A 14,285-nucleotide genomic window follows, 5' to 3' on the forward strand; every position below is an offset into this window, starting at 1 on the left:
AATGCAATGTGTGAACCTTGACTAGATCGTATTCGGGGCGGGGGGGGGGATAAAGTTGTAAATAATAGCATATTCATTTTTTTTTTGAGACAGAGAAAATAATTGTTAGCTTAGTATCCCATATCTAAGTGAAAATACTGTTCACAGATAGAAGCAAAATATATTTATTTTCAAACAAACAAAAACAGATGTTTGACCTAGAGAGCCTCATTTAAAGCAAAGAGCAAAATTCAGGCAGAAGGAAAGTAACATCAGAGTCCACATAAAAAGTCCACTTGACCAGGACTTGACAAGTGAGAATTCAAGCACTTACTAGGTAGTTGGATGGCATCATATTTAAAAGTCTGTTCCAGTAGTGAACAGAATTTTTTAAACATATTTTTAAATCTTTGAAAGTCAAATACTAGATCTAGAATATAGCATTACTTGGAGTTCTCATCTCACCTGAGTTGCTGCCTTACTAGGAAATTTTTACATTTCTTCAAGTCACACCTGAAAATGAAAATAACATTTAGATTATGCTTTACAACTTTTAAATTGATTTCATACACATCATCTTGTTCAATACTCAGAACTTGGTACTATTATTTTCATTTTACAGACTGAAGAACTCATAAGGATGGTTTTTCCAAGATCACACAGTTAACAGAACTCAAAAGTACAAAAGATGGCACTTTTTAGATTGCGTTCTGCTTTTAAAATTCATCTAAGTATCTTTGGAATGAGTAGAATCCATTTACTGATCAAAATTTTACATGGAACCCCAATATATAAACAGATAAAAGGGGAGAGAACTGCTTTGATTGAAGAGATGGCTGACAAATCCTCACGTGGATAGCTTCCCAGGGTCTGCCTGCAGCGGCTCCTAGCTCCTAAACTCCACCGACTGAGATCATCGTCCTGCTGGCTCTCACCTTATTAAGAGGGCTCGGACTCATTCCCATTACTTAGTCTCTGAACTCAAATCACTTTCTCTCTACCTCAAATTTACTGCCAGTGTTCATTTATAGATATTCAAGACTCCAGACGTGTGAATTCTCCACAATTAAATAGTATGCGCATGTACACGTATGTAATTTTTACAAGCACTATTATGAGGAGAGGGACTATACGCCTGGGAGAGGGACTATTTCATTGGATAGTGAAAGTAATCCAAGATCCAAAAAGGGACAAGCCCCTGTTTTTGGCTTATAACATCATGGCTTTAATTCTGACCTCAAATTTTATACTCCGAGCCAATTTTCCTGGTTTTTCTTTAGCTTTCCTTGATTATTATTAAAATTCTTCATCTGTAAATACCTTAGTCTGGACCAGCCTCTGTAACTTTATAGTTCAATGTAGCTAGTGACCCTGTCATATTCTAGTCTTGGGAGATAGACCCAAATCTAGCCCGTACTACCTTCATTTTGTGTAATAAATTTTACAGCATTCCACAGTTAAAAATTTAAGTGTATATGTACTCATGTAAATATATATAATTAAAATTCTTAGAGTGCTGCTGCATGGATCTTCCAGGGTGTCAAGGGAACAAGGATTTTGAACTATATGCGTGGCTGGCCTGTGAATAAATGGGCACCATTGGCTTACTTTTTATGTTTGTTTGAGACAGAGTCTCACTATGTTGCTCTCAGTATTGTGGCATCACAGCTCACAGCAACCTCAAACTCTTGGGCTTAAGTGATTCTCTTGCCTGTAATCCTAGCACTCTGGGAGGCTGAGGCGGGTGGATTGCCTGAGCTCAGGAGCTCAAGCCCAGCCTGAGCAAGAGCGAGACCCTATCTCTAAAAATTGTGGGCAGTGTGGCAGGCACCTGTAGTCCCAGATACTTGAGAGGATGAGGCAAAGAGAATCGCTTGAGCCCAAGAGTTTGAGGTTGTTGTGAGCTATGATGCCATGGGTCTATACTGAGGGCAACAAAGACTCTGTCTCAAAAAAAAAAAAAAAAAAGCATAAGAAACAAAATATATGACAATGACAAAGAATACTTAAAATGCAGGGAATTTTCAACTTATAAAATAGTACCACCACACCTGGCTAATCTTTCTATTCTTAGAGACAGAGTCTTTCTCTTGCTCAGGCTGGTCTTAAACTCATGTCTCAAGAAATACCACTCCCCACCCCCATCCTCCATCAAGTATTAGAATTACAGGAGTGAGCTATAAAATTATTGTTTTCTGAATGGTTATAAGATTTTTTTATGTTAAAGAAAACTGACATACTGATATAGTGCTCTAAAATAAGGCTAACTGCAAAAAACATTTCATTGTAAATGTGATTGATTTTTCTTTCCTTTCTTCCTTCTGCCTTCATTTGTTGTTTTAATCTGTTTTTAAAAATGGTATGACATAATTATTACTGTCAAATAAGATTAAAATATATATTTTGTACCCACACAAAAAGGAAACAAAAAGTAAATGAATAACAATTAGAAAAGGAAGCAAACTCGATTTTAACAGATATTTAGAACCTCCCACAAAGAAAAGCCCAGGCCCTCACTGATGAATTCTATGAAATATATAAAGAAGAATTAATACTAATTCTTCATAAATTCTAAAAGTAGAGGAGGATGGAACATGTCCTAATTCATTTGATGAGGCCAGTATCACTCTGATACCCAAACCAGAGACATCACAAAAAGAAGCTACAAACAAATTACTTCTTATAAATGTGGATACAAAAACCTCAACAACAAAATACTAGCAGACTAAATTTAGCAACATAAAAAAAGAATTATGCTTAATGACCAAGTGGGATTTATTCCAGGAATGCAAGGTTAGTTTAACACTCAAAACTCATATAATATAGCCTAGGAAACAGAAACTAGGAACAGAAAGAAAAATCCTCAATCTGATATTAGATACATATGAAAACCTCACATTTGTCATATTCAAAGGTGAAAGACTAAATATTTACCCCTGAGGATGGAAAAATAGACAAGAATATTTAATCTTACCATTCCTACTCAACTTTATACTAAGGGTTCTAGCCAGGGCAATTAGGCAAGAAAAAGAATTTTTAAAATCCAGGCCAGGCACATGGCTCATACCTGTAATCCTAGCACTCCTGGGAGGCCAAGGCAGGAGGACTACTTGAGCTCAAGAGTTTAACATCAGCCTGAGCAAGAGCAAGACCTCAAAAAAAAAACACACAGAAAAAAATAGCTAGGTGTTGTGGTACATGCCTGCAGTCCCAGCTAGTTGGAAAGATGAGGCAGGAGGATCACTTGAGCCCAGGAGCTTGGGGTTGCTATGAGCTGGGCTAACCCCACAGCACTCTAACCTGGAGCAACAAAGTGAGACTCTATCTCAAAAACAAAACAAAACAAAAAAACATTGCTCGGCGCCTGTGGTTCAAGTGCCTAAGGCACCAGCCACATACACCTGAGCTGGCAGGTTCGAATCTAGCCCAGGCCTGCCAAGCAACAATGATGGCTGCAACCAAAAAATGGCCAGGCATTGTGGCGGGCGCCTATAGTCCCAGCTACTTGGGAGGCGGAGGCAGAAAAATCACTTGAGCCCAGGAGTTGGAGGTTGCTGTGAGCTGTGATGCCACAGCACTCTACCCAGGGCAACAGCTTGAGGCTCTGTCCCAAAAGAAAAAAAAAACAAAAAACCCAAAACACTGACACACAGGAAATTTTAAAATCTATATTGGAAGAAAAAGTAGTAAAATACCTTTATTTCCAGATAACATGATCTTATAGATAGAAAATTGTTAGCAATGTACTAAAAGACAAAACCAAACTAGTTCATCAAAATTTCAAGATACAAGTTCAATATACAAAAACCAATAAGAATCTGTTTCTTTTTTGTTTTTTTGAGACAGAATCTCACTCTACTGCCCAAGCTACAGTGTGGTGGCATCATAGCTCACTGCAACCTCAAACTCTTGGGCTCTAGTGATCCTCTCACCTTAGCTTCTGCAATATGTAGGGCTACAGACAGGCACTACCATGCCTGGCTAATTTTTCACAGACTACAAAATGTTGTTGAAAGAAATTAATGAAAACCTAAATAAATGAAAATAAATAATATGTTCATAAAGTGGAAGATACAGTATTATTAAGATGGCAATACTTCCTAAACTGAACTAGATTCCATTTTGACAGGATATCAAAGTCTGAGCTATCTTTTTTTCAGAAATTGGTAGGCTAATCCTAAAATTCATATGGATATTCAAAGAACCCAGAATAACCATTACAATCTTAAAAAAGTACAAAATTGGAAGACTCATACTTCTTTATTTCAAAACATACTATTCATATAAAGCTATAGGAATTAAGACAGTATGGTACTGGCATAAGGGTGGGCATATAGGTCAATGAAATAGAACTCAGGGTCCAGAAATAAACCCTTATATTTATGGATAATTGATTTTTGACAAGTAATTAAAAAAAAGAAGTCTTTTCAAATGATGCTGGAAAACTGGATATGCACATGCAAAAGAACAGAGTTGGACCCTATGTTATACCAAATGCAAAACTTAATTTGAAATGGATTAAAAACCTAAATATAGGCTCGGCGCCTGTGGCTCAAGCGGCTAAGGCACCAGCCACATACACCTGAGCTGGCGGGTTCAAATCCAGCCCGGGCCCGCCAAACAACAATGATGGCTGCAACCAAAAAAATAGCCAGGCGTTGTGGCAGATGCCTGTAGTCCCAGCTACTTGGGAGGCGGAGGCAGGAAAATCGCTTGAACCCAGGAGTTGGAGGTTGCTGTGAGCTGTGATGCTCTACCCAGGGCGACAGCTTGAGGTTCCATCTCAAAAAAAAAAAAACAAAAACCTAAATATATAGCCGGGCGTTGTGGCGGGCGCCTGTAGTCCCAGCTGCTCGGGAGGCTGAGGCAAGAGAATCGCGTAAGCCCAAGAGTTAGAGGTTGCTGTGAGCCATGTGAGGCCACGGCACTCTACCCGAGGGCGGTACAGTGAGACTCTGTCTCTACAAAAAAAAAAAAAAAAAAGAAATAAAAAAAACCTAAATATAAGAGTTGAAACCATAAAACTCTTATTAGAATATATAGATGTAAATCTCACAACCTTGCATTATGCAATGGCTTTTTTTTAAAGTCATAAGGATTTTTATTGTCAAAATAAGAGACAAAAGACACAAATAAATTAATTGTTCTGATAATTTGAGACTCTAGGGCATCTCTATGGAAAGGTCAGTTCCTTATGTACTGATAAAATACTATCCAAATCAAATGTGAGACAGTGTTCAAGACAGTGACTGGACATGTACACAGTGAGGAGAAATAAAAAGGCAGTTTCCCTATTTCCTTTCCCCAGTAAGGTATACACTACATAAAGGTATGAGGCTCATTTTGGTGACAAATGCTTTCATACAAAGAATTTTGAATTCTGGATGGTGCCTGTGGCTCAGTGAGTAGGGTGCTGGCCCCATATACCGCGGGTGGTGGGTTCAAACCCAGCCCTGGCCAAACTGCAACAAAAAAATAGCCAGGTGTTGTGGCAGGTACCTGTAATCCCAGCTACTCGCGAGGCTGAGGCAAGAGAATCTAAGCCCAAGGATTTGGAGGTTGCTGTGAGCTGTGACACCACGGCACTCTACCAAGGGTTAATAAGTGAGACTCTGTCTCAAAAAAAAAAAAAAAAAAAAAAGAATTTTGAATTCTTCCATCTCTAACCACCCCCCCAAAAAAGTTTTAGGCTCTGACCTGATGATGAACAAGGAAGTCAAAATAAGGTGATACCACTTTCACATGAACTCAAGACTAACTGTAGTTACCATCTTAACATCCATTTGTCAAATCAGTAGATTGAATTTTCTTCCTTAGAAAGTTTTCAACCAAATTGAAATTAATCTCACATTAAAGTATAAGAAAGCATATGCAAGAGTAGTGTTTGTTCTGTGGCATAAAAAAAGAAACATTCCTCCAATAGCACTGGCCCAAAAGGTACTACATGAAATGTCTATTAGATGTACCAAAATGCAAGATGACTCCAGTTTCAGCCTGGAAAGAAAGATCCCTGCCAAGTCTAGCTTTTAACTGTACCCAGGTCTCAAACAGATGTTAGGCCCACCTACCTGACAAGGCTGGAACACAGTACTGGCAGTCAAGAGGCCTAAAGTTGTCAGAACCAGTCAGTGAGCATCTTTATGCCATGATCTGTCACTGCTCACATTGACAGTGGTAAAAGGATCAAGAAGCCTGTGTTTTTAGAGCAGCACAAACATTATCTCAGTAAGCAACGATCACAGTCTTGTCTAGGGTAAATAATACAAAAATAGATCTCAAAGTCCCCATGCACAAGTGCTGAGATTTAACCTAACTTTAAAGCAGTACAAAATGGCTTCTTCCACACAGCAAGGGCAAACTCTGCACTCCTTTTTCTCAAAAACCAATTATGTCTTCAGGTGTAGCCTTAGTTGAAGAGATTTTTTTAAAAAATATACCTTTCCTATGTAAGAGCCAAGGTAAAAGGGAAGAGGGGCTCTAGAATCCCTAGAACAGAAAGAGCTTTAGAAGCCAGTGGGTGTGAGCACATTCAAGTCACGGGGTTTGAGACTTATTATGGGGGGGTTGTTTCATCCCTTCCATCACTGGGATGTCCAATCTTGGGTGGCATGAAGGTTGCTGGATCTTCAGCCATCCTAGTGGCTTGTGCTCGGATCAGTTCCATTGCAGAGGGTTTCTGGGCTCCTTGGTAGGCCTGGGTGGCAAAACTTCCTGAATCGTACTTCTGGATGGATCTTGGTCCAAAGAAGCTCCATTTATCTGATGGATTTCTGTCCTTATCTCCACTTCCAGAATCCATGGTGCTAGGATTTGGGCCAGGTAAAGCTGTGGAAGAACCAGAAGTAAACCAGCCTCTGGGCCTATGCTTGGGTAAAGAATGAGGGGTGCTGCTTGGGGTGGACTGGGCTGACACAGGCTGCTTCTTTTCTTTTGTTATCTCTCTACTCTGTAGCTTTAGTTTGTGGAGTGCTTCTGCCACTCAAAGGTACTTGCTCTCCTCGGTGGTGAGGCCCTTGTGGGGTGTGCAGTCAGCATCTCTCAGCCCTGCCTGTTGTTCAAAACGCTGAATGCTCTCCTGGGTCTGTTTCGTGATCAAAGAATTCATGATGACATGGGTAGCTTTAGCCTTCACCACTGGGATCTTATCTGTACTGTCAATGGCTGATGACAGAGTCATAGGAGAGGAGGATACATTGGCCTCTCCTTCCAACTTGGCGAGGAATCACTGGCTTCCAGGGAATGCTGCCCATGTGGGATGGAGGAGGAGTCATGGGCGTAGGGTACTTCAGAGCATCGTCATAGCTGAATGCCTGGTGGTATATCCTGATGGGCAGGGACATCTTTCTTAGAGGCCCACTAGGCTCAAGAGCAGGTACTTCTTGTTGTCTTATAGCCGTTGAAAGACTGGGATCCAGGTGTTTTCTATAAATAATTCCGAGCTGAATCCCTGCCACCACAGTGAAATTATGTGACGATTATGCTGACAGATGTTAATGAGGAACATTGTCCAGCTACTGCAAATTAGCAAAACTTCCCAGGAAAGGTCCATCCAGAGGTTCTATTCTCTTGCTGCCACTGCAGAGCTGCCTGCAGCCCTAAGTCCAACGCTAAAGTGGCTCTGAGGACCCACGTCTCCCTAGAGGTTGTGGTGCAGTTTGGACCCAAGCCATGGTGAGAGTGGCAGCGACACCAGAGGTCTCCTGACAGACCAGGAAACACTGGCTCTACGCAATGGTTTTTATATGATACCGAAAGCACGAGCAACCAAAGAAGAAATAGATAAATCAGACTTAATCAAAATTTAAAGCTTCTGTACTTCAAGAGATATCAAGAAAGTAAAAAGAAAACCCAAAAATGGGAGAAAATATTTGCAAATTTTACTGGGTCAGTGGTCAGATATAAAAATTTTTAAAAATTGTATGGTGTCCCATGATCGCATTAATGTACATAGCTATGATTTAATAAAATTAAATTTAAAAAATTTAAATAAAATATTTGCTAATTATATTAATATATCTGACATGAAACTTGTACCCAGAATTAAGATTTCTTACAACTTTAATAAAAAGGCATCTGAGGCAGCCAGGCACGGTGGCTCACGCCTGTAATCCTAGTACTCTGGGAGGCCGAGGCGAGTGGATTGCCTGAGCTCATGGGATTGAGACCAGCCTGAGCAAGAGCAAGACGCCATCTCTAAAAATAGCTGAGCATTGTGGCAGGTGCCTGTAGTCCCAGCTACGCAGAGGCTGAGACAAGAGGAGCACTTCAGCCCAAGAGTTTGAGGTTGCTATGAGCTATGATGCCACGACACTGTACCAAGGGCAACAAAGTAAGACTCTTGTCTCAAAAAAAAAAAAAATACACAAATGGTCAGTAAGTACATTAAAATATGGTCAACATAACACATTCTTCTTAATAAAGTATCACAAGAATGGAGAAGAATCCAGCGTACTCAATTCTAATATGAAGCCAGTAGACAATCTCATACATACCCTCATAAGAGAAAAACTCAAATCAATTCAAGGTGGGGGGCAGGGGAACAAGGGAGCTGAGAGAGGGTAGGCAGGTGGGGAGTGGGGGGTTATTGTGGCACACTTCTTGGGGGATGTGCACGCAACAAATGCAATGAGTGTAACCTAATTCTTTGTACCCTCAATGAACCTGAAATAATAATAAAAAAGATAGTCAACATCATTAGCCATCAAGGAAATACAAATCAAAACCCTAATGAGATACCACTTCACACCCACTAGGATGGTTGTAATGAAAAAGATTAACAACAGACCAGGCACGGTGGCCTATGCCTGTAATCTAGCACTATGGGAGGCAGAGATGGGTGGACTGCCTGAGCTCATGGTTCGAGACCAGCCTGAGCAACAGTGAGACCCCTGTCTCTAAAAATAGCTGCCATTATGGGGGGAGCCTATAGTGCCAGCTACTCGGGAGGCTGAGGCAAGTGAATCACTTGAGCCCAGGAGTTTGAGGTTGGTGTGAGCCATGGCACCATGGCACTTCACTAAGGGAGACAAAATAAGACTGTCTCAAAAAAAAAAAAAAATTTTTAAAAGTTAAGGATAAATTTAAGTTAATACAGTAAGCTTTATCATTCAAGAAAATAAAGACAGGGCGGCGCCTGTGGCTCAGTCGGTAAGGCGCCGGCCCCATATACCGAGGGTGGCGGGTTTGAACCCGGCCCTGGCCAAACTGCAGCAAAAAATAGCTGGGCGTTGTGGTGGGTGCCTGTAGTCCCAGCTACTCGGGATGCTGAGGCAAGAGAATCGCCTAAGCCCAGGAATTGGAGATTGCTGTGAGCTGTGACGCCATAGCACTCTACTGAGGGTGACAAAGTAAGACTCTGTCTCTACAAAAAAAAAGAAAGAAAGAAAGAAAAGAAAGACAGAGCTTATAAAAACACTCACAAAATATTGAAATAAAGAAACCTAAGATATAAAGGAATAATAATGACTAATATTTCCCACATACGTCCTATGGAGCAGACACTTGCTATGTTATATATAAAATCACATTTAATTCTACAACAAACTAGGAAAATGTACTAACATCATCCCCATCTAACAGATAAAGAAATTGAGGCTCAGAAATTTGTCCACGTCGCATAATTAATAAATGTGTGGAGCCAGGCTTCAACCCAAGTCTGATTCCAAAGTTTATGTTCTGAATCACTGTGCTATACAGCTATTAAAACTACAAATTGAAGTTGTAATTCCACAATTCTAAAAGGGTATACATGTGTTTGCATATCTACATATTTAAACATGTATGTACGTATGTTTACAAATATAGGAATATGCAAAATGTTAATGGTGGTGAATTATCAGGCTCAATTTCTTTGTGACTATGTGTCCGGAATTTTCTATACTGAACATGTACTACATCTGTAATGGAGAAATAAATGCACCCCTAAGACTTTCTTCAGTTATAAATTAAAAAAGCAAAGAAAAAATACAAACCAATGTGTTTCCAGTTTTCTCCATATTTAAGCTCTACTCTAGGATAAGAAGTCCAATCATAGATTTATAGAACATAAATTTTGATTAACAAACATGAACTTACTGTGTAACACAAAAGCCTGTGTGCAAATTCAGTTGTAGCTATTAGGACTCAACAATTACTCTTAAAGCCCACATTTGAAAAAAGTTTACTTGGTGACTTTATTATCTGGTGACTTACCAGTCAGGAACAGGAGTAATCCCAGTTCAAACTATAATATGGTATATTGAATTTTTCTGTTTCTGTGTAGATTTTACTTTGAGATAGTACTGCTTTAAAGTTTATTACTGCCAGTGATAATAATAGCAAAGTCCTTAAAGTTATGAAAAATAGAATAACAGTCCTCATGTAATGGTTTCATTATGCCCACACCTAGGCAAACCTTAAAAAATATAGAAAGAGATAAAGCAGCATATTTCTCTAAAACATACTAGATAATGAAACACCATTTTCCTGAAAGTTAAATTTCCTAATAGAACTAGTTAATTTCTAAAACTTCTAACATTTTCTCAAGTAAATTCTCATCACTTCAATATAATTGCTTTAAATATAGAAAAGCCTTTTTATCTCCCCATGACAAGATCACACCGTAGGTGCATATAAGACATGATTAACAAGGCAAACTAGTTCACTTTTTTTTTTTTTGTAGAGATAGAGTCTCATTTTATGGCCCTTGGTAGAGTGCCGTGGCCTCACACAGCTCACAGCAACCTCCAACTCCTGGGCTCAAGCGATTCTCTTGTCTCAGCCTCCCGAGTAGCTGGGACTACAGGCGCCCGCCACAACGCCCGGCTATTTTTTGGTTGCAGTTCAGTCGGGGCCAGGTTTGAACCCGCCACCCTCGGTATATGGGGCCAGCGCCCTACCAACTGAGCCACAGGTGCCGCCCACTAGTTCACTATTTTAATGTATTAACTACAATTCTATCAAAAAGTTCCCCCTCTTTTACTATAAATCTAGCTTAATCACCAAGATTTAGCCAATTCCCTCCTTTTAAAAAAAATATTGCAGCTCACTTTCACTGCTATGAAATAACACAATACATTGATAATAATGCTTCACAGATACCTATTGCTAAGAAAAACATACAGCTAAATAGAATTAATTTTGTTATGTGTCATATAATAAATGCTAAAAAGGTTTATGTTCTCCAATAATTCCCTTAAAACTTAAAAAAACTTCCCTTAAAAATTCCCTTCAAATCAAAATTAGGACAACTAAGGTGCTCAAATGTCAACTTTTCAGGTAAGATCCATCTTGACTCTCTTACTTAAAATTACAACCACTGGCCTCCATCCCTCCACACACACGCTTACCCTGGGCCAGGCACTATATTTCTTGTTAATACTCAACCACCTTCCAGTACACCATGAGATTTACCTGTCTTCTCCCGCTGTGAAGTTTGATGTCTTTTACTCCCAGATGCTCCTCAATACCTAAGACAGTGCCTGTGACATTCTGGGTGCTGTTGAATGAATGAAAACTTTATTGCCAGGTGAGCAGTGAAACTGTTGTCTTTATCTGAGTTTATTTGACTTACAAAAAATGGAAAGAAATGTAATGTTCAACTTTGTAAGTAGAGTAAATCCCCATTTTTTCACCCTGTGTAAGCAGGAAAATACTTTCTCCAATAGGCTCATGTGAGACCTACTAATGCCTCCTTGTTGAAGAGGCTTATACTCTTAAGTCAATGGCTCAGAATCTGAAAAAACAGAACATAACTCAAATACAAAAAATTCACAGTTCTGGGATTTTTCAGGGAAAGGGAGCAGGGTAGTGCTTTTTTCCTATTTTGGGAATCTCAAATGATTCTTCTTACTTGGTTATTAGTCATATCAGTGTTCTTTATCATATTGCCATACATATTTGACATATACACAACATTCAAATGAGATGGGCATTACTAACAACCTCATTTTTACAAATAGAAGACATTAAAGAGATTTAAGTAATTTCCTCATACATCTGGTAGGTGGTAGAAGTCTGAAATGTAAAATGTGCTTCTTAAAAACTATGTAATACTATTCCCTCATTTATCATGATGAATTACAAAGATTCACAGATTTCAACATTACTACTATCACCTGACTCATTCTGTTCCTTTTATACTAAGTAAAGTACAAATACAAGGGGGGAAATGATGTCTATAGATGTAGAATAAATTCTACTACTTTGAAATAATTATTGACAGTGTTTTTTGATGGACTAGTCATACCAAAGAAACTTCAAAGCCACTAAGTGGGTAAGCCAATAATCAGTAGGAAAAGATACAAGATGAAATGAAACCTTAAGTTTAAAACAAAAATAAGGAAACTGGCAGCGCCTGTAGCTCAGTGGGTGGGGCGCCAGCCCCATATACCGAGGGTGGCGCGTTCAAACCCAGCCCCGGCCAGCTAAAACAGCAGTGACAACTGCAACAAAAAAGCCGGGCATTGTGGTGGGCACCTGAAGTCCCAGCTACTCGGGAGGCTGAGGCAAGAGAATCCCTTAAGCCCGAGAGTTGGAAATTGCTGTGAGCTATGACATCATGACACTCTACCGGAAACAAAGTGAGACTCTGACTCCATAAAAAAAACAACAACAGAAAAAAAACTGCAAAGTATTACTTCAGAAAAAAGACTTTTCGTATCTCCCCCCAAAAGGCCTAACAATTTGAAAAGCAATAAATTAAGTACAAAATGATTTTCTGAAAACAATAGCAAAAGAAAAATGGCATGTAGCTTAATTTTACTTCTTGTCCTAAGCCTGAAATGAGAGAGCTGGTATCTGTGCATGATCTCATATGTACATCAGCCCTACCGTCCGTGTATTTAGCACTTCAAAAGACGCTATTTTAAACATCCCAAAACATAAAGACAATTAAAAAAAACTTTTCCGGGCGGCGCCTGTGGCTCAAAGGGATAGGGCGCTAGTCCCATATGTTGGAGGTGGTGGGTTCAAACCCAGCCTCGGCCAAAAACCACAAAAAAAAAAAACAAAAAAGACTTTTCCTATATAACAAATGTCTTTAGGCCCAGCATCTGTATTCTTACCAAAAGTGAGTATGATTAAAGTGAAAGTTTGTTCATATACTATGTTTGAAAAGGATATTACAACCACCCTTTCATATGGCCAATGAAAGGGTATTATTAATTTATTTACTTCTTGGTAAATCACATCAGTAGCAGCCACTATTAAGATAGCCTGATTTATCACATTTCAAACTCTCAACATCTTTGACACATTCAAAAAACAGTCACAATAGACCCGTCATTCGATTCTACAATTCCTCTCCTAGGTATATATCCCAGAAGACCAAAAATTACATTATAACAAAGATATATGTACTAGAATGTTTACTGCAGCCCAATTCATAATTGCTAAGTCATGGAAGAAGCCCAAGTGCCCATTGACCCATGAATGGATCAATAAATTGTGGTATATGTATACCATGGAATATTATACAGCCTTAAAAAAAGATGGAGACTTTTCCTCTTACATGTTTACATGGATGGAGCTGGAACATATTCTTCTTAGCAAAGTATCTCAAGAATGGAAGAAAAAGTATCCAATGTACTCAGTCTTACTATGAAACCAATTTATAGCTTTCTTATGAAAGCTATAACCCAATTATAGCCCAGGAAGAAGGGGAAAGGAGAGAGGGTGGAGAGAGGAAGGGGCAGGATGGGTGGAGGGAGGGTAATTGGTGGGACCACACCTATGGTGCATCTTACAAGAGTACATGTGAAATTTACTAGGTGTAGAATATAAATGTCTTAACACAATAACCAAGAAAATGCCATGCAGGCTATGTTAACCAGTTTGATGAAAACATTTCAAATTGTATATAAAACCAGCACATTGTACCCCATGATTGCATTAATGTACACAGCTATGATTTAATAAAAATAAAATAAAATAAATTTAGCAACATTTCTAAACCCTTCAAACATGAGAGCAAAAAATTTCCAAAACCAGATTTCCTTATTTTGAAACTTATCATTTAAGCAAATAGAAAGCAATGACAAAAATTAACAAAATGTATGCATGTTTTCCATCCCTCCTTCTTTTTTTTTTTTTGAGACAGAATCTCCTTTTTTCACCCTTGGTTTAGTGCCATGGCGTCACAGCTCACAGCAAACTCAAACACTTGGGTTCAAGTCTGATCCTTTTGGGCCTCAGACTCCAAATAGCTAAGACTACAGGCACCAACCACAATGCCCAGCTGTTTTTAGAGATGGAGTCTCTCTTGCTCCGACTAGTCTGGAACCTGTGAGCTCAGGCAATCCACCAGTCTTGGCCTCCCAGAGCTAAGA

At 39.2% G+C, this 14,285-nt stretch overlaps 1 protein-coding gene and 1 pseudogene across 5 annotated transcripts in view; both read right to left on the reverse strand.

Annotated features, from left to right (window-relative positions):
- Nucleotides 1-14,285, reverse strand: part of N4BP2L2 (NEDD4 binding protein 2 like 2) — a 96,643-nt gene that overhangs the window by 28,782 nt on the left and 53,576 nt on the right. For 3 of the 5 annotated variants that reach the window (XR_008374582.1, XR_008374581.1, XM_053563395.1), the window contains exon 7: nucleotides 445-492. The exons of the other annotated variants lie outside the window; for them this stretch is intronic. Coding sequence is in view for 1 of the 3 variants with exons in the window: in XM_053563395.1 (XP_053419370.1) it covers nucleotides 445-492 (48 nt within the window). In the remaining 2 variants the exon portion in view is untranslated. The remainder of the gene's footprint in view (nucleotides 1-444; nucleotides 493-14,285) is intronic. 5 annotated transcript variants of the gene reach the window in all.
- On the reverse strand, nucleotides 6,483-7,718 carry LOC128566547 (putative monooxygenase p33MONOX; annotated as a pseudogene).

The sequence above is a fragment of the Nycticebus coucang genome, chromosome 15, assembly GCF_027406575.1.
Source record: "Nycticebus coucang isolate mNycCou1 chromosome 15, mNycCou1.pri, whole genome shotgun sequence".
NCBI classification, from domain to species: Eukaryota; Metazoa; Chordata; class Mammalia; order Primates; family Lorisidae; genus Nycticebus; species Nycticebus coucang.